At 46.3% G+C, this 21,401-nt stretch overlaps 2 protein-coding genes across 2 annotated transcripts; both read left to right on the top strand.

The window, feature by feature from the left end:
* Positions 1-7,203: 7,203 nt before the first annotated feature.
* Positions 7,204-10,205, top strand: LOC133896320 (uncharacterized). The gene is made up of 2 exons (XM_062336900.1): positions 7,204-7,746; positions 9,696-10,205. The coding sequence occupies exons 1-2, from the start codon at positions 7,352-7,354 to the stop codon at positions 10,009-10,011; spliced, it is 711 nt and encodes a 236-aa protein (XP_062192884.1). The 5' UTR covers positions 7,204-7,351; the 3' UTR covers positions 10,012-10,205.
* A 992-nt stretch (positions 10,206-11,197) lies between these two features.
* On the top strand, positions 11,198-12,674 carry LOC133896341 (heavy metal-associated isoprenylated plant protein 44-like). The gene is made up of 3 exons (XM_062336925.1): positions 11,198-11,326; positions 11,932-12,004; positions 12,212-12,674. Exons 1-3 carry the CDS (start codon positions 11,321-11,323, stop codon positions 12,397-12,399), a joined length of 267 nt encoding a protein of 88 aa, XP_062192909.1. The 5' UTR covers positions 11,198-11,320; the 3' UTR covers positions 12,400-12,674.
* Positions 12,675-21,401: the final 8,727 nt, after the last annotated feature.

The raw sequence follows: 21,401 nt of genomic DNA on the forward strand, positions 1-21,401 counted from the left end.
GATTCCGGTGCAACTTCGCACATGACATCCGACGCCGGTAACCTCTCCATGTCCCATCCGCCATGTTCCTTCACTCCTTCATCTATTATTGTCAGTAATAGACCGCTGTTACCCGTCACATCCACTGGCTCTCCAACTCTACATGGTTCTCTCTATCTTAATAATGTTCTTGTTGCTCCTAACATTATTAAGAATCTTATATTTGTTTGCCAGGTTACCATTGACTATAATTGTTCTATTTCATTTGACTCCACTGGCCTTTTCATGAAGGGTCTTCAGTCTAGGAATGTGATCGTTAGGTGCAATAGCTCCGGGCCCCTCCACCCTTTGCGCTTGCTGGCTTCCATTCCATCATTGTTTGCTCTTCTTGCCGGCACCCTCGCCTCCTTATGACATCGTCGACTCAGGCCCCTTGGTCATGAAGCTCTATCCTATTTAGACAGCATTTCTGCCATCTCTTGTAATAAAAGTGATATTGACACTATTTGTCACCCTTGCCAACTTGATCGCCATATTCGTTTACCTTTTGTTTCGTCTCATTCTCAAGCTCTCAAGAATTTTGAGTTAATGCATTATGATCTTTGGACATCGTCTGTCGTTAGTGTGTCTGGTTATAAATATTACTAAGTCATTCTTCATGATTGCTCGCATTTCCTTTGGACTTTTCCTCTACGTCTAAAGTCTAACACTTTCTACACCATCTTCAATTTTTCTCTTATGTGGCAACTCAGTTTGGCAGGAAGATCAAGAGTCTTAAGTGCGACAATGGCTGTGAGTTTGACAACTCCTCTACTCGTCACTTCTTCCTCACTCATGGGGTCATTCTTTGCATGTCATGCCCGTACACCTCTCAACAAAACGACAAGGTCGAATATGTTCTCTGCACTATAAACAATATCGTTCGCTCCATGCCTTTTTAGGCTGGCCTTCCCCCCTCCTTCTGGGTTAAGGCCCTCCACACCACAAACTACCTGCATAATCGCCTTCCCATTAAAACACTAAATGCCTCTACTCCTTTCTATAAGCTCTATGGCGTACATCCCACCAACTCCAACCTTTGGGCATTTGGCTGTAAGTGCTACCCTAATCTCTCGGCCACATCTCCCCCACAAACTTTCTCCTCACTCCACCATGTGTTTTTTCCTTGGCTACTCCTTGGACCACAAAGGCTATCAGTGTCCTAACCTTTCATCTAATTGGGTCATCATATTGTGTCATGTCATGTTCAACGAGGTCTCTTTCCCCTATGCTGAGATGACCTCCCCATCAGCCACCCATGAGTTTGATTTTTTATCTGACTTTGACACTGTGCCGGTTCCTATCAGATCGCCACATCTGTCTTTACATGCAGGTAACCTAGCTCATCCGCCCCCTGACATGGCTACCACCCTTAAGGATGGTGCGATGCCCACCGTGCCCCCGTGTGTGTCCCTCCTGATTAACGCCCGTGCTGCACACGTGGTGCCTGCACCCCCGCCCTCTTGTAGTTTGCGTGTGGTGCCTCCTGCACGCGTGGTGCCCGGAATGGCAAGCCCATCATCGCCCATGCCTTTCTCTCCCCTGCCCAGCATGTCATACTCATGAGATGCTTCACATGGTGTGGCGGGTCTGCCTTTGCCAGTGCCTGTGCCTGGCTCTCCCCTGCCTAGCACGCCAAGCTCGCGAGATGATTCGCCTGGTGTGGCGAGTCTACCTTTGCTCATTACTAGCTCGTCCCCGTGAGCCACCTCCGCTAGGGCGGTCTCTATCACGCAAGTCGACAACACACATGTGATGGTGACTAGAGGCAAGGAGGGATTTTGCCAACCAGTGCACCACATGAATCTTAATGCCACAACTTTGTCTCCCATTCCCAAGTCATACAACTTGGCACTCGTTGATCCAAATTGGTGGAGTGCCATAGAAGAGGAGTTCTCCGCTTTGTAGGCTAATCACACGTGGGATTTGGTTCCATGACCCTCCAATGCAAATATTGTCACCAGCAAGTGGATCTTTCAGCATAAAATCAACTTAGATGGCTCTCTCAACCGCTACAAGGCTCACTAGGATCTTCGGGGTTTTACACAATGTCTTGATATTGACTTTGATGAGGCTTTCAGTTCTGTTGTGAAGCCCACCACAATTCGCACTGTCCTGTCTCTTGCTGTGTCTTGGGATTGACCCATCCACCAGTTTGATGTCAAGAATGTGTTTCTTCATGGCACATTGACTAAGACAGTGTATCGCTCCCAGCCAACTAGTTTTATGGACTCCTCTTGCCCGGATTTTTTCTGTCGCCTCAACAAGTCGCTTTATGGCATGAAGCAAGCAACTCGCGCATGGTATAGTCATTTCACCTCCTACTTGCTATCTCTTGGGTTTGTGGAGGCCAAGTCAGACACCCCACTATTTGTCTGTCATTGCAACACTGAGATTGTTTATCTACTGCATTATGTGGATGACATCGTCCTTATAGCTTCTTCACCTTACAGTATCTGTCGGACTATTTCTACACTTCAGCAAGAATTTTCTATGAAGGATCTTAGGGAACTTCATCACTTTTTGGGTATGCTTGTACAACATCGTATCAGTGGTCTTTTTCTCTCATAGTGGCAGTGCATGTTGAACATCCTGGAATGCGCAAGCATGACAGATTGCAAACTGTGCAGCACTCCTGTTGACACTCAATCCAAGGTTTCAGCTTCTGCCGGTCCCCTAATGAGTGACACCACCCACTACCACAACCTTGCTAGTGCTCTACAATACCTCACCTTGACCAGGCCGAATATTGCATATGCAGTACAACAGGTCTGCCTCCATATGCATGATCCTCATGAGCCTCATCTTACAGCTATGAAGCGCATTCTCCAGTATCTACGTGTCACTCTAGACCATGACCTCCTCATTCGGCAGTCTGCCTTGACAGATCTCGTCGCCTACTCCGATGTTGACTGGGTGGGTTGCCTCGTACTGTTCGATTTGATACGAGTCGTGCAAACAACAGGAATCACATAGTTGGAATCAACTATTTCCCAAATTACACTTCCTTAACTTAGAAGATAAGTCTCCATACGCACCTTTCAGTACGAAAAATCTCGACCATCAAACAGAAGAATATTCCCACTTCTCTCCATTGTCACCTACGGATCACAAAGCCGGCAAAGCTCAACAAGTGATCAAACTAACTCTGATACCAATTTTAGGAATGAGATTGGCGACTAGAGAGGGATAAATAGACGTCTCAACAAATTTCTTACGAAATCGATGACCTTCTCCTATTTGGATCACCCAACACACCTCAAAACTCAACTGGAAGAAAAAAATAGAGAGAAGTTTTAACAAGCGAAAATCTAGACAACACGATTCCATAGATGATATATGAATCATAGGTTCCACTTAAGATCAATTCATGTGTCTTAGCACTCGAAAGATCACAACTTGCAAAGAAACAAGAAAAGATGAACACCGAGCAACGAAACTCTACAAGTTGATTCTCTAGAGACAAGAGAATTTAAGTCTCTATCACATAAGCGTGTGTATACGAATTTTATACCTTTAGCAACAAGAAGAATAACCTCACAAGGTGCTAAAATTTTAGCCCAAAAATCAAAACAAAAATCAAATCCGGAAACTGAAAAACTTGCAAACTTGCAAGGGAACCAATAGAGGGAAACTAGAAGGAGGTGAGCACAATAACATGAAGAAAAATAAACTTCATTACAGCAGAGATCAGTCCTATTTTAGGCAAATTATAAATATTTTTCTTCATAAAGCTCTCACTTAATACATAAACTAAGCACTACTCTTCCTCTCCTCTAAAACCCTAGCACAAGGCTCTTATATGGATGACACAAGGAGTTTAAAATAGCTGGTTCCACTCCTCCCATAGCCCTACCCCTCTATTTATAAGTCTAGGAAACTTGAACCCTATGCTTCTTAGCTTTTTCCCAAAATATCTCTTTTGTAGTACACTCCTATCTATCACCGAGTGTATTTTGGTTTGTTTTCTTCTCGATTCATCAGACGGCCACGGCTCCTTCACGACTTAGCTTCGTCTCGATGCAAGTTTCGCGATGGTGCCACGTACTCCTCCAGTCCTTCCACGGTTTTGAGGTCAAACCGTGAAACCCTAGAACACTTCTCAAAGCTTGACTTCCCACTTTCTTACACCTTAAGCAAGTGCTCCAATATCGTTGCGTGTACTCCGTCATGCGATCCTGGCCGCCAACAAGTCTCTCCCGCTCTCGATCCCTCGGGCTACCTTGTCACTTGTACTGGCATCCGCTTCGCTTGACTTTGTCAACACATCATGTTCATCCGTCTTTCATAGTTTGCTTGACTTTCACGTGTTCAGCTAGGATCACTCTTGATTTCGTTCAGCCTCCTTGATTGTCCGGCACCAAGCACTCCGTTTGGCCTCGATCATCCCGCTAAGTTACATCCATCACCTGTACACCATAAGACAAGCAAACACATATCTACAACTCTAATTCCAGGTAGTCCATAATCAATATGCTCAAATGAAATTCTAAATCAATTCAAATCACATCAAAACTCATGCAAAATCGAAGATCATCAAACCAAATAAATACCAATATTAATCACACATCACAAGTAAATCAAGATACATTTCAACTTGATTTCTCAGATAGCGGACGCCTTCACCAAACTATCTACTAAGTAGATGCTCAATCATCTTCGGTACAATCTCAATCTTGTGTCAGGTAGTTGAGATTGAAGGGATGTTAAACTAACCAATATGCATCTATTTGTGTTTGTTAAAATTGTATAGCTCCTGTATCTTATCCAGCAATAGGCCTTGATCCTAATCTCCTGCACAACAAAGTCATAATTGTATCTTATTTGTACATCAGTATATACAGCACCAAGTCTCGAAGTATTCCTCACTGTAATCCATCTATTCCAACTATTCTCGATAAACTGACACAAACATCACTAATAACCACTAAAATAAACAATAATTAATCTTATTAATTGTCACTTATGTTGAAACAAATAAAGAGAGAAATTGTTTCGAATTTGTTCAGAAGTATGCATCTTAATAAGTTAAATTCTAACAGGCACCACCAGCGACACGACACGCGGAAACACATGCGAGATGACACTGCGCGCGCACCGTCACGGGCGCACGTAGCCGAGCTCCCGAACCGATGATAACAGAAGGGCTCCCGGACACGGTTGGTTGGAGCAGCAGCCACGCTAGAGCGGCGCGGTACGGCGTGCCTTACCAAAGTAAACAAAACGCAAAACTGATTCAGTTCCACTGACGTGTGTTTGGCTGTGCATGCCTTCCAATCCATCCCCACCGCTGGGCCGCCCTGGAACAGCCTACGGCTAGGTACACACGCTGGGCAGTCTGCAAGAGATTATTGTTCAGGCTCCGCTGACAGGAAGCCCCACTTGTTTATTTACCGACACATGATTGAGTTTACATTTTAGAAGCTCCAGTCTAGAAATTGTCGGCTCGATGCTACATAGCATAAGATAGATCTTCCAATGTGACAGAGGACTAAGTAGTTACTACCGGATAAGCAGAAACGCAATTTCAGATCACTTCCTAGACATGGTCGCATTTACCATCTCAACGGAAACGCACGGGCATCAGCATTGAACTTTCGCTCTGATTAACAAAAACATTTTTCATCACTGGCGGACGACACTGGCATCATTGCCGCAGGTACCTCATCATCCTCGTCTGTTGAGAGATTTAGAAGGAGCGTAATACCCGTACCTTCAACAATGTAGAGCACTCTGTAACCTTTGTGGTCAACTGTATCGAAGATGAAGAGATGTGCCGGGATTTTGCAGGTGCGCAACACTTCATGAGGGGAGAGTAGTTGTGTGCTGACTGTTCTTTTTCTTTCTTTTCTTTTTTCTTCGCCTATCCGTCTTCACTCCTTACTTAATAGTAGCAACCATGTATATGTTTCATACATGTGAAATCTATAATATTATGATGAGACAAAAAATATATGAAAAAAATAATAATTAAAAAACAATAGCTGAGGATGCACCTCTATAGATAGAACGGAATAATGGTGTATTAATATTTTTTAATGTCGATTGCGTCTATTAATTGCATATTTCTAAATTGATTAGAAGTTCCTAAACAATTTAGAGAAGAGGAGATGGGTCGCTAACTTTAATTATGACCATTTAATCGTGTAAGATATAATGAAGATTTATCACAATATATTTATTTTATAAAAGTATAGATAATTCGATAGCTCTCCTGCTAATTTGGTTCAAAAACAAATACATTTTTTCCAGCTTCACGGTGACCGAGGAGAGGACTCGCTCCATCCCCCAAATGCCGATTGAAAGTAATTTGACGGTGGTGTTTCGCACGTGAGGTGAGCCCTGTATTGGAAGTAATTTGAGCTGCCAATTGTGTTTGCTTATTTGGCAAGCAGTACTGCTCTCTGAAACTCAAAATATCTTATATCTTTATAGGGCGTGGCTTGATACGACGAGCGCTGAATGCACTGGCGTCGTTCACCAAGCTTCCCGTTTCTGTGTGACTTGAAGCCTCTTCCGGGGAGGGCAGACACGGTCCATCGAGTACGTAGCTCACGCATGGTTGTTCCGGAGCCTAGAAAACACATCATAAGCTGCCATCCTTGATCAGGTCGGTAGTTCATGCGGTTTGCGGGAGGCCATTGCACATTCCCTATTGACATGACCTCTCACTTATTTACCTACACGAAGAATTTAAATTGTGGAAGGTCATACATGCTACGTGACTTAAAAAGTTAGATGTGGCTAAGCATTGGAAGTGATGGTTTGAAATTGCCTTGCTTGCTTATCTAGTAAGTATCGGTTCTCGATACCTTTAGAACATCTCACTCTTTTAATACAACAGCCTGCCGGTTCGATTCAGACACTTCTTCAAAGAAGTGGCATTGAAACGACGGGTCCTAGCATGGTAAGACATGTCGGCTCTGAACAGATGATACACTGACGTTGTTCATTGAGCTTCCGTTTCTTCCGTTACAAAGATGACACGATTCATCCCGTGTACAGCTCACTAACAGGTTACATTACACCAGACTCCAGATATTCTAACACAACACGAGAGGCCCCACCTGTCAGTGCCACTGTTTGCAAAGCGTTTGCACGGTGTGCTGGTGCGGGAAGCGTTTGTTCGTCCTTCAAAAATATTGCCATGCAAAGAGAATCCCAATGCATCGCCCCTCTATCTCGTCCAACGCCCCCACCCCTCCTCCTTCCTTTTAAACTTGGCATTTTCTCTCTCCTTTGATTCGAAACAATCTCTGTTTTGCACATAAACAACGCGAGGAGTCGTCTCCTTGTCCCTCTCCTTCCCCACCATAAACCCAAGAAAAGCCCCATGGCGTCGTCGGCCCGCGCCGGCGCGGGAGGCAGGGCCGAGAGGGGCGGCAGGGAGCTGCGGATGTCCATCGAGGAGGTGGCCAAGAAGCTGTCCCTGTGGCACACCGCCACGTTCCGGCCAATCCTGACCCACGACGAGCTGGAGCCCATCCTCGCCGCGGCCGGCTTCGTCGCGCTGCCGGCGCCCAAGGAGGAGCGCCCGCCGCCCGCCGTGGCGTGGCGGGAGTACGCGTTCCTCGGGGGCAATGCGGCGGCGCCGCGGTGGCTGGGCCCGCGGCCGCGGCTGCCGTACCCGCGCGTGGACGGGCTGCACCTCAAGACGTACGAGGCGTTCCTCGGCGCCGTCGAGGCCTACCTCGGCGCCGGCCGCGTCTCCAACCTCTTCCACGTCAGGTGCGTCCGTTGCATCACGCGCGCGCGGCCGAGCGATCTTTGCCTCCCCTTGGTTGGCCTCGCCTCTGCTCCGTTGTTTTGTTCGCTTCTTGTTCGGATAGGCTCAGGTTTGTTGCCAACGTTTAGCCTTTAGCTGTTGCACGTACGCTCGCTTGCACACATCGCCGTCGTCGTCGCTCCGCTCTTCTTGTCATTTCATCGCGTTCAAGCATGACCAAGGAATATCCGAACACGGGATTTTTATCAGAATTTTGCCAGCAGCGTCCAATTTTATTAGAATTAAAAAAAACGAATAGCGGGAGAGCTGACAATTATATTAATAGAAATCTGGTAAAATTCCCGCATTTCGAATTCAGGGCACCTAATTGGGTGAAATGGCAAGTTGTTGTGTTTTTTTTTTGGGCCTGTCTACCTCTCACCCAGGCAAATCTAGTCCAATTCTCACTCGAGTTATGGACCGTCCGATCTTACCAACCATTTTCTTTCTCCTCGAACCGCTTCCTTCCTCCTCCGACCGATCTCACCAGCCGTCCGCTCCCTTGCCCCCGCCCTGCCCTCCTGCCGCGTCTCTGGTGGCTCCCCACCGCTGGATCCACCTCCGCCGCCTGCTCCCTCACTAACCCCTCTTGTTTTGACTCCACTGCCACCAACCCTTCCCATCGGACGTCCTCCACCACCCCGACCAGCGGTGTCCTCACTGCCTCGCCGCACCGCCCACCAACCGCCTCCTCCGTCGGGCCGGCCTCCCTCCACAACAACTCTTTCTAAGCCCAGGGACCCCCAACCCCCAACTCCGGCCCCGAAACCCTAACCCTAAAGGCTCGTCGGAGTTCGCCGGAGCTACAGAAGAAGGGCTCGCCGGAGGCAGAGAAGGCGGCCGAGGCTCGCCGGAGAGGGAGAAAGCGGATGGAGAGTAGAGAGAGAAAAATCAGGTGAGAGATGACTCTGTTTTGCACGAGTAAAGTTTAGCAATAGCGTTTTTCTTTTGGAATTGATATGGAATTGAAAGATTAGGTAGACGTTAGTGAAGTCACATTTGGCTCTGACGCTTTTGGTTAGCTTTCTTGGTCGGCGTGTTTCGTTTTCAAGATTGACTAGCATAGCATGAGGATTTCTTTTCCCCGAAAAAAAAAAGGTTCAGTTCATGAGCTGCGATTATGATCGTGATCAAATTTGGTCTGTCCCATCAAACTTGCTGCTCGTTCGTAGTCACCAACGAAGATCGAGTCCGGTGTCACTGCATCGAAGCCTTGTTATCATCGAGGATGGATACTGCATGAACACTGAAATGTTACCGTCGTGTGTTTTATATATGGTTGAATTATTGGTCTGTTGCTTGTACTGTCCCGTTTTACCAGCTCAAAACCATGATAAATAACATGTATCCATGGAATTGAAAGATTACGTAAGTGTGAGTTTTAAATTTCTGTACAGTACATTTGTCGAAATCATTCAGAAAGTTCAAATAAGCGTTTTGCTGTGTGAAAATTGAACTATGATCGAGTAGCTCATAAGCATTTGTAACCGGAGGAGGATGTTCTTTCCCGTTTCCGCTTGGCATTCTTGCGTTGGGCTTTTTGGCAGGCCCGGCCCGGCCCAGACTCTGAGAAAGTAGACCCAACCTAAACAATGCCAAATCTTGTTGGGCCAGAGCCCAATTTGGCATTTTTTTGAACAAAAAATTGGCATGGTCATCTCATCGTTTACTTTCCCTTCTCTTTTTCTTTCTTTTCTTGTTTCTTGCATGATAATCGAGCATATGTTTTCTTTAGCATATAAAAAAAGATAAATTCATGATATGTCATCGAATAACTATCTAATCCCTAATACACCGTCAGTTAGACCCACCGGTCATTGATAAAACGATGGCATGTCAAGTTATTCAGTGGCACATCTGGAATTTCAAGTTCCTTATTGATCTTGCACTAAACATCTTCTTCCTCCCTCAGGCTGATGCCTGTGACCAACCCCGACCGGGTGTTCGACAAGTTGTTCCGGCCGATGCGGAACTTCAGCCCGGAGGAGGACGGGCTCATCGTGTACCGGGAGGGCACCATGGATGACCTCACCTTCGAGATGTGCAGCCACCACACCGCCATCGGGGACGACGGCTACCATGTCATCCCGGGCATCAGCTGCAGCGACCTCGGCTACCTGCGCAAGGTGGACGGCAACTGCCACCAGGAGGGCTGCTGCGCGGCCAGATACCCAGCCGCTGGCTACGACTTCTTCCCCGTCCCGCTCAAAGATCTCTTCCCTAACTGATTAGCTGAAACTTGTTGTCAGCTGAATTGGTGCAATCTTGAAAAGGTGATCAAGAGAGTAAGTATTAGTAGCTGAATTAGCAGCTAGTGAGGCGTCAGGTGCATGATTGCAGTGGACATTGTGTTGTTCAGGTTGTTCGTTCCTTTTTCTCCGAGTGTATAATCTGTTGCCAGTTGCCTGTATGCATGTTGATGAGTGAGTTTTGTCAGCAGCATAAAATTTGGAAAGGTGTCTGTAGCTGGGTCAGGAGGATAATCAAAATTAATGGTATGAAGAAATGGAATCATGTAGTGACAAGTTTCTTGGTTATCCCTTGGTGGTTGGTGCCAATTATGTGGAGTCTGGGCTCTGGATTTCATGCATGCATCAGTTCAGTAGCTCACCGTTTCATATTGATACAGTTTCTTTTACCTTTCGAATTAATTTGATTTAGTACTGTTAGATGCTCTCTCTTAAGTCAACTGAAGGTAGGCTGCATATGTTGCGTCATGGTCCGGACTCAGGAGCATGTTGTTCTTGAAGATTCATCGCTTCTGCTTATGCGTGTGGAGCCAGGGCAAGAATACAAAACTTGCGTCATGGTCCATTTGCTGTCTGATTGCCCTCTTTTCTTCCCCTCATGCCTTACTCTTTTACCTTTTGCGCTTTTGCTCTTTTTGTAACCATTATGTCCTGCAGATCTCCAGACAATCCAAACTGTATTCGAAGCCTCCGCCTGACTCTCTCTGCTTGACACCTCAAAAAGCATGCTTGGACTCGTCAATGGCGTCCATGTCATCGCAGGTCAGGAGATCCTCTACAACCAATCTCTCTCTACCACCTAGCCACCTACAACTGAGCCAGTGCATGACATAAGGCACAGTAGAAGCACATCTACATGCTGATTGCAATCGATCAAGACTCAATCAACCTCTCCTTTCGTGCCATGCATGAGCCTGCATGCACCATTGAGAACTGAGCTCAGGAAGTAATCAAACCAGTCAAGAGACTGATCAGGCCTCGGTGCGGTCACCTGTCGCTCTTCTCCATGTAGACCTAGGGCTCCCTTTGGGAAAGTAGAGGAGATCACTGTTCCATATAGGCAGGGCCTTAGGTCTTAGCTTAGCTTACGGTACACCAAGAATCTCTTGAACACCGTCGTCTTTAATCTTTTCCCTTCATCACATCCTGTCGGTGCTCTTTTCGCCTTTGCCGCCTCGTGGGTTGCTTGCCGCTATAAGAAGGCTGTACCGTTCTCATCTTATTCCCTTCTCCCCGTCTGGAAAGCCGGCGATCGACGGAATAAGATCATCCAACACCGGTTTCTTCCATGGAGGTATGGGATTGCTCTCATTGGAATTCATGGCATAAATGTGCTTCGTTAAGTTTGAGTGTCGTTCATGTAGAGATGATGATTCAGTGAGGTTCTTATGGGCTTGTTATTCCAAGTGGATGTCCTGCAAAACATAATATGAGTTTCAACTAATTTCTAATTAAGGTGCATTTTATTGGTCTCTAGCCTCTGCATTCACCTTTTGTTCATCAGTTTCTACTTGCTAGTACTAGCAGAGATTGAAAAACTGTCAATATAATGGAGATGCATTAGGATTGCAAACTAGAGCAATATTGATTCTTCGCTTTATCCTACTCCTACCTTGCCGTGGAACAACATAGCTAGAGAGATGACTCGATTGTTGTTGTTTGTGATGCATAGTCGATTAGAACTTCCCTGTGTCTGATCATGTTTTGTCAGCAACGAGAAGTCTAGCTTGCAAAAAAAAAAAAAAAAAAAAAAAGTGCATCGATCTCTTCAGATTGAGAGAAATAGGAAGTTATTACGTACGATCACGGATTCATGATAATACCTTTTGTTTGCATTAGCTAGCTAGCCATGCATGCATGCAAATCCTGTGCACATTTCCTCATTCCTGCCATTCGCAGAGCACCGAGCTGAAAGTAGAGATGGTGGCATTGCATGAGAAGAGGGTACGGAAATGCCTGTCCAAAGTGAAAGGTAAACTAAAGGCCGGCCGGCTTATTACAAGCCTTCCCCCACAGCAGCTCAGCCATGTAGCTAGATCTGATCCTTTCTTCTTTACCAAAGCCATGTCTTCCTTTTCCTTCCTCTTCATTGATGTCGCTAGCTAGCTAGATTTGCTTATGGCTGCAATGATTAACCATTAACGTAACCGGTGTGCATGCGTTTGTGCATGGCATGCAGGCATTGAGAGAGTTGAGGTGGAGGCGAGCATCCAGAAGGTGATCGTCACCGGGTGCGCGAACCGGAGCAAGATCCTGAAGGCGCTCAGGAGGGTGGGGCTCCGGGCGGAGCCGTGGTCGCCGCACAACGAGCTGCTCAGCGCCTACGCCGCCGGCAGCCTCATGTTCAACAACTACAGCTTCTTCTGAATCCTGATACCTTCGAGCACCTCTAGCCAGTCATCGATATGATATTTCTGCTGTTTGTTGGGGATTTGGGTGTTGCTAAATTACGTAGTTTTTTTTTCTTCTTCTCTTTCTTCATCTGACCGGGAACGGGATGGCGTCCCACATGTACACATGGTCGCGTTTCTCCTTCTTTTGGGGCCTTTGGGGATCGTGGAGTGGTGAGGGAGGCAGCAGGCAGATGTAAAATGTTCTGTTCTGCAGGCAAGAAAATTAAGCCGGTGTCATGAACCCATGATTCGTGATGATCGAAATGAAACAAACGTGCAATGTTACAGTCACGCATGAACGACGATCGGGTCGGGCCATGAGTGAATCTTCGCAAGACCAGCACAGGATGCTGCAGAAAACTCGCAGGATCGTTTCGAGCCTGATGTGTTTCATGGGTGTGTTGCTGGGAAAAAAAAATTCTATATAGTGTGCTGCAGTTATCTCCATTTGTAGCATTGTCCGGATGAACGGCATCTGTTCTCAATATAAATCACAAAGCGGTAGATCTTGTCTAAATATAAAATTATTCTATATGCTTATTATTTAACAAATATGATTAGCATTGAGTGGATCCCATCCACCACTTCGAATGACGTCATCGGTGCTACAGAAGAAGGTGTAGGACCGAGAATGGCGATTAGAGGGGGGTGAATAGGCGCCTCAACAAATTTCTTTCGAAATAGATTGACTTTTCCTATTTCTCACCCAACGCACCTCAAAACGCTCAAGCGGAAGCAAAAGAATCAGAGAGACAAAGCAATAAGACTAGTTCCATAGCAACATGACTCCACGGATGAAATATGAACCATAGGTTCTATTTAAGACCATTCTATATGTCTTTGTGCACAAAAACTCGCAACTTCCAAAGAAACTAGATAAGATGGACACCGGACAAGGTTATCCTCCAAAATGATAGTCTGATGGTAAGGGGACTCAAGACCCGCTCAAATACATGAGTATGTGAGTGTTTAAGCCACTAGTATCAAAAAAAATAACCCTACAAAGATGAAAAACTGCAGCTCAAAGAAAAGATCTACGAGCAACGAACCTCTCCAAGTTGATGATCTAGAGGCAAGGGTACTCAAGACCCATAAATATACACTCGTATGTGAGTTTTTATACCTCTAGCAACAAGAAGAATAATCTCACAAGATGCTGAAATTTCAGCCCAAAAACCAAAACGAAAATCAAAACCAAAAACTGAAAAACTTATGAACTTGCAAGGGAACCAATAGAGGGAAAATAGAAGAAGGGGAATTCAAGCATATGCAAAAATATAAACTTAATTACTCAAAGAGGTCAGCTCTATTTTAGACAGATTACAAAGATTTATCTCTTAAAACTCTCACCTATTACATAAGCTAAACATTCATCCTTCTCTCCTCTAAAAACCTAGCTCTAAGGCTTTCAAATGAGTGGCATAAGGGGGCTCAAGTGGCTGGTTCAAAGCTCTCTCTAGTCATACCCCTCTATTTATAGGCTTAGGAAACTTGGCCCTTAAATTTTCTAGCTTTCCCCCAAAATACCCATCTCTTGTAGTGCACTCTTACCTACTACCGAGTGTATTTTGGTCTATTTTCTTCTACATTCATCGGACGGCCGAGGCGCCTTCACGACTTAGCTTCGCCTCGACGCAAGCTTCGCGATGGTGCCACATACTCCTCCAGTCCTCCCACGGTTTTGAGGCCAAATCGCGAAACCGCCTGCACACTTCTCAAAACGTGACTCACCGCCTTGCTTACACCTTAAGCAAGCGCTTCGATGTCGACGCGTGTACTCCGTCATGCGATCTTGACCGCTGGCAAGTATATCCCGCTCCCGATCCCTCGAGCCGCCTTGTCATTTGCACCGGCATCCCCTTTGCTTGACTTTGTCAACACGCCGTCTTCATCCGCCTTCAATGCTTTGCTTGACCTCCACGTGTTCAGCTAGGATCACCCTTGATTCCGCCCGACCTCCTTGATCGTCTAGCACTAAGCACTCCGCTTGGCCCCGATCATCCTGCCATCGACCATCAAATTGCATCCATCACCTGCACACCATGAGACAAGCAAACACATATCTCCAACTCCAATTCTAATTAGTCCATAATCAATATGCTCAAATGAAATCTCAAATCAATTCGAATCACATCAAAGCTCATGCAAAACCGAAGATCATCAAACCAAATAAATGACAATATCAATTACTCATCACAAGAAAACCAATGCACATTACAACTTGGTTTCTCAGAAGGCATCTGTAACACCGCTACTTAGAATTTTCTTTCATGTTGATGAGCCTATTCTTGGTAGCACGGCACCACACAACTCAGCGAGGCACATGACCGGGTAGACTAGTTTGGTATGTTCGCGTGGCCTGTCCCGCTTCATGTGCGCAGCACCACTTTCTCGTGCCATTTCCAACCGACAGCCTCGCCTATCCGACACACCGCGGTTCCCAGCACCCCACGCACGAGCGACTGAGCCCTGATGGGCCTTCATGCTGATCCAAATGCCGTCTGTCAAGTTGCACCCGGGCGAGCCAATCAACATCGGGATCCTCGCCTGTCAGGGACGTGCAGCGCGTGAGGGGATGTTGGAGGGGTGACGGATTCCCTAGGACTTTGAGTTGTTGAAGCAGCATCCATCGTGGTGATGTGTGTCATGGCTGCGCACCAGCCTGACGATGAGGGCGCGAAGCCTGCCAATTCTGTGCTTCAAGGTGGGAAGGAGCTGACGGGCCGCAAGCGTGAAGCAAGGGAGTCTTGGCTCAATACTCTATACCTAAGGTCCGAATGGGCCATGTAATAGGCTAGAGGAAATCCAAAGTCTGAACCTGGCTCGTATAAAACCGGACAGACGCTTGAGAGACGGAGGCAAACAAGATAGAATAGAACTCTAAAACCTGTGAATACAATTCCTTCGTCCTCTAAAACCTCTCCATTCTTCCTCCTCTCCTATCCCAGTTCTCTCTGCCTCTTCCTTCTTCTCCGACGAGCCACTGGGATTGTGACATCTGGTATTAGAGCCAACATCCTGGAGCCATCGAACTACCTCAAGAAGCCGTAGTACCACATGTGTGAGCAGCGACGGGCCATGGAGTCGGACAAGCAACTGATGGAGATCTCAAAGACTCTTGCTGCTCTCCAGGAATCAAATCAGATCAACTCAAAGGCCCTGGTCACTCTCCAGGAATCGAACCAGACCATTATGGAATTGATTCGAGATTTGGTAGGCAGGAAGCCGAAGGTGGAAGCAGCGGTCGATGAGGTGCGGGATGAACTCAGAGTTCTACACATGCAAGTAGAGCAGATCGCCAAGAATCCAGCACTGAACGTGAAGCCCCCGCTGCTACCGGCTACGCCACCCCCTCTCACACCAATCAGGGGGGGAGGATGGCGATAGTATTTTCTACAGGGTGGATCAAGTGCCTGTGCCGGACAGCCACCGCTACAATCATGGGAATCGGGGGATGACAATTGGGGAAAATATTCCACAATTTTACCTCCGGAGAAGGGTACATGTTTCTTGCCAAAATCTCATCGCGGTTTTAATACTCGAGGGGATGGATTGCATCGATTTGGGCCTGGGTTTTCTCCAGTTACTCCTCCCTGTATGGATTTTCCCTAATTTGATGGAGACAATCTGCAAGCGTGGCAACTCAGATACAAATCTTATTTCCATGTGTTCGACATTCATGAGGATCTCTGGGTTAGTATCACAATTTTGTACTGTGGGGGTAGTGCTGCTCTTTGGATTCAGTCCAATCTGAGAGTTAAGAGCATGGAATGACGAGAGTTCATATTTGCTTTGTGTGAGAAATTTGGGAAGGGAGAGTTTCAGAGCATGCTGAGACAGTCTTCGCACCTCAAACAAGTGGGTAGCGTCACACGGTACACTGAGAGGTTTAATGATATGATGCATAGCTTAATAGCTCATCATTCATCATGGGATCCTCAATTTTTTGTGACTTAATTCTTGGATGGGCTTACAGAGGAAATTCATGCTCCATTTATTTTACATCGCCTTGGATATTTGGATGTTGCCGTGTCTCTCGCTTGCTTGCAAGAGGAAGTGGTGGACGCATCCAAGCAGAAGGATCATCACCGTTTTTATGCACTCACATCTAAGGCATCGATTCGAATGGAGTATCCATTACCACCGCCACAAAATAAGCCAAGAGCTCCATAGGCGGATGACCGTCGAGGAGTTGAATGAGCACGAACACTTACTAGAGAAGATCGATTGGCGGCACTACGCATTCACCGACGAGCGCAATGCCTCTACATGAAGTGTGGAGAAAAGTGGGCTCGCGATCACTGTTGGTCTCCAACCGTGCAGCTCCATGTGATTGAGGAGATGTTGGATTTCTGGAGTGGACAAGAACACTACAACCCAATTTCAGATGATGAACACTCGCAGACAACATAAGGTAATCTCATGTCTCTGTCGGCAGCAACTATTACTGGAATTGAAGGGCCCAGGACAATTCGCTTGAGGGGTATGGTCCAGAAGAAAGAAGTACTAATGTTGACTGACTCTAGGAGCTCACATAATTTTGTGAGTGCCAATTATGCTGATAACTTGTCAGGCATCAGAAGATGTGTGACATCTATGCCAGTTAGAATTGCTAATGGAGGCATTTTGTATTGTCAGCAAGAAATGGTGCGGTGTGAATGGTGGGTCCAAGGGATATCATTCTGCACAAATCTAAAAGTGTTGCCTATTGGAGGTTATGATGTGATCTAGGTATGGAATGGTTAGAGTCACACAGTCCTATGATGGTTCATTGGAAGCACAAGCTTCTTTCCTTTGAGCACAATGGTTCGTGGGTTACTCTACACGACAATCAGTCAGAACTTGGCACTTGCAATATGATCATAGCTGTGGAGCTGTCTCACATGATGAGAAGGGATGCGGTTGCTCATAGTACAACTCTGCAGCATAGAGTCATAGGAACAGTCTGATCTGCTTCCACCAGCTATTGCTGCATTGCTTCAACAATTTGCAGATCTGTTCATTGAACCCAAAGGGCTCCCTCCTCAGAGGGCTTATGATCATAAGATTCCCCTCATTCCAGGAGCACAACCTATCAACCTAAAACCTTATAGGTACAATCTAGCACAAAAAACTGAGATAGAAAGGCAAGTTGCGGAAATGTTGGAACAAGGAATAATCCAAAGAAGTAACAGCCCCTTTGCTTCACATGTTTTGCTGGTACAAAAGAAGGACAAGACTTGGATATTTTGTGTCGATTATAGGAGATTGAATGCAATAACAATCAAAATAGGTTTCCTTTCCCTATCATAGATGAGCTCCTTGATGAGTTAGCTGGGGCTTCCATGTTTTCTAACCTAGACATGAGGGCTGGATATCATCAATTTCGAATGGATCCAATGGATGAAGCCAAAATTGACTTTAAAACTCATCATGGCCATTATGAGTTTAAGGTAATACCATATGGTTTAACTAGAGCACCAGCTACTTTCCAAAGTATCATGAATATCCTACTTGCACCATTGCTTAGGAAAGGAGTTTTGGTGTTTATAGATGACTCATTAGTTTATAGCTTCTCTCTAGACACTCATTGTCAGCTATTGCATCAAGTTTTTCATATCCTGCAATCTCATAACCTGAAAAATCAAAAGGTCCAAGTGTGCTTTTGCTAAGGACAGCCTCACATACTTAGGACATGTGATTAGTGCAGTAGGTGTGAGTACCAACCCCAAAAATATTCAAGCTGTCACAGATTGGCTGGTACCTACTACTGTTAAAGAAGTAAGGGGAATTTTGGGATTAGCTGGGTGTTATCACAAGTTTGTGCATAATTTTGGTATTATATGCAAGCCTCTCACTGATTTACTCAAGAAACACTCAGTTTTTCATTGGATATCTACTCACCAAGCATCCTTTCAAGACCTGAAACAAGCATTGATACCAACACCTGTTTTGGCCTTGCCTGATTTTTCTTGCCAATTTGTTATTGAGATTGATGCCTCTAGTAAGGGAATTGGAGCTATTTTTATGCCAAAGGGTCATCCTATAGCATTTCTCAGTAAAGCATTAGGGCCCAAAAATCAGGGATTATCCACTTATGAGAAGGAAGGGTTGGCTGTTATTCTAGCTGTTGATCACTGGCGGCAATATCTGCATAATGGAGAATTCTTGTTATGCACTGATCAAAGAATTCTGGTTCATTTTGGAGGATCAAAGGTTGACTACTGGCAATAAAAACTCACGACCAAGCTATTAGGACTTCAATTTCAGCTGGTTTACAAAAAGGGGTTAGAGAACAAGGCTGCTGATTTTCTTTCCAGATGTATCTCCCACTTTGTCACTGAAGTTAATGCCATCTCAACTATTATACCAACTTGGTTGGCCAACATTGCAGCATGTTACAAGGATGATCCTATTACCCAGAGCATTTTGACCCATCTCTCGACTACTGGAACATCTGAAAAAGGATTTCGAGTCAAAGACGGCCTATTAAGATATAAAGGTCATATTTGGGTAGGCAGTAACACTGCTATGCAGCAGACCATCATCACAGCTCTCCATTCCAGTGCTTTGGGTGATTACTCAGGGTTTTAGGCTACTTATGCTAGAATTAGAAGATTGTTTGTTTGGCCAGCAATGAAGAAAGTGATCAAGGACTTTATTGCCAGCTGTGCAGTGTGTCTTCAGTCAAAAATTGAACGAGTGCGCTATCCAGGCTTACTGCAGCCTCTCCCTATTCCTGATGCAGCTTGGCAGATTATTTCCTTGGATTTCATTGAAGGTTTGCCACGGCCTTATGGATATGATTGTGTGATGGTGGTAGTTGACAAACTCACTAAATATGCGTACTTTGTGGTTGTCACACACCCAATCACAGCAGGTCAGATTACTCACCTCTATCTCAATCACATTTATAAACTCCATGGCATGCATCAATCGATCATATCAGACCGTGACCGCATTTTCACTAGCACATTGTGGAGGGAACTGTTTAGGTTGGCAGGAACGCAGCTTTGCTTAAGTTTTGCCTATCATCAGCAATCGGATGGACAAATAGAGCATGTTAATCAGTGCCATGAAGGGTATTTGCACTGCTTTGTCCACACATGCCCCATGAAATGGTATTCTTGGCTATCCTTGGTAGAGTATTGGTATAATACTACATTCCATTTAGCTATTGGTTGTTCACCATTTGAGGCTCTATACGGTCACGCCCCTCGGCATTTTGGTATCAAAGATGTTTCAACTTGTGCCCTTCCAGATTTAGCGCAGTGGCTCAAGGAACGTCAACTGAAGACCAGTTTGCTAAAACTTCGTCTGGAAAGGGCACGACAGCGTATGAAAGATCAAGCTGACAAGCAACGGTCTGAATGGTCGTTCCAAGCCGGTGATTGGGACTATGTCAAACTACAGTCGTATATCCAAACTTTTATTGCCAATCGAGCTAATCATAAGTTGCCTTTTCGCTATTATGGACCATTTCAGGTTGACAAGTGCATCGACGAAGTGGCATACAAGCTCAAGCTTCTGGCTTCCAGCACATTCATCCGTTCATCCACATCTCACAGCTCAAGTGTGGCTTGCCTCCTACTACACCAGTTCACGCATTGTTGCCGCTGCTGGATGACAAGGAGGCGAACATGATGGTTAGTCCAGCCAATGTGGTTCAAACTAGCCTCTACCGTTGTGGATCAAAGGCTGCCAAGCAGGTACTGATCCAATGGGAGGGTATGTTGCCTGAGCTTTCTACATGGGAAGATGAGTCAGAGCTTCGTCATTGGTTTCTGCTGGCAACAGCTTGGGGACAAGCCGACTCTCTAGGAAGTGGGGATGTCATGACTACGCACCAGCTTGATGATGAGGGTGTGAACTGTGAAGCCTGTCAATTCTGGGTGTCAAGGCGGGAAGGAGCTGATGGGCCGCAAGCGTGAAGCAAGGGAGCACCGACCTAATACTCTATACCCAAGGTCTGAATGGGCCGTGTAATAGGCTAGAGGCAATCCAAAGTCTGAACCTAGGTCATATATAACCGGACGGACGCCTGAGAGGCGGAGGCGAACAAGATAGAACAAAACTCTAAAACCTCTTAATACAATTCCTCCATCCTCTAAAACCTCTTTGTTCTTCCTCCTCTTCGATCCCAGTTCTCTCTACCTCTTCCTTCTTCTCCGAGGAGCCGCTGGGATCGTGACAATGTGTTTAGGGGAGAACGAGGAAGGAAGAAGCAGGAGCTGAGTGAGATGGCCATGAGGGACAAGGGCATGTGGAGATGTGGAATGCACGGTCGGTTCTTACAGGGCCACAACGGCAAGAACGGGGAGGAATCAAGTGCCGACTCACCGAGTTGTATCCTATATGTGGTGACATTGAGATCCTTCGTTGTCTCTGGCCATCGCACGTGTGGCTGGAGACTGCGGCTGAGCACATGAATCTGATGTGCGGAGGTGAGCGTGGGATGCTTGGCGATGGGGGCTAGCAGAGGTCGCCAGTGACCTCACCAGGTGCCAGGTCGCCGAATCTAAATATTTCCAAGTAGCCCTTGTTTTTTATCGCAATCAATAATCACAATCCAAACATTTTCATATAAACCCCTAGTATCAAGAAGGGACCTTCAAAATTCAGGCGCTAGCTCCTGACCCTCGCGTCGCCTTCGAAGGCCACACGAGGGCGACCCTCAGCCCTCGCCTTCCCACCTCGACGCGGTCGCCGCTGTCATCGTCGGCCGGCAGTGGCGGTGGCGGCTAGCGATAGTGCCAGGCGGCGACCATCGCGGCTTCCTTTTCTCCTTCCCTCTCCCTCTCCTTTTCCCCTTCGCGTCCGTTTTGTTGTGGCTGCACTCGGCGAGTTTGCGGGAAGATCCTTCGTGCAGCGTGATGATCGGTGTGGGGCGGTGGCCAAATCTGTGCACCTGATGGCGTGATGGACTGTTCCGTGCACTTGTCGGCGCGACACGACTGTCCGACGGTGCACCAGCTAGATTTGTACCCCTGATGGCCG

The sequence above is a fragment of the Phragmites australis genome, chromosome 16, assembly GCF_958298935.1.
Source record: "Phragmites australis chromosome 16, lpPhrAust1.1, whole genome shotgun sequence".
NCBI classification, from domain to species: Eukaryota; Viridiplantae; Streptophyta; class Magnoliopsida; order Poales; family Poaceae; genus Phragmites; species Phragmites australis.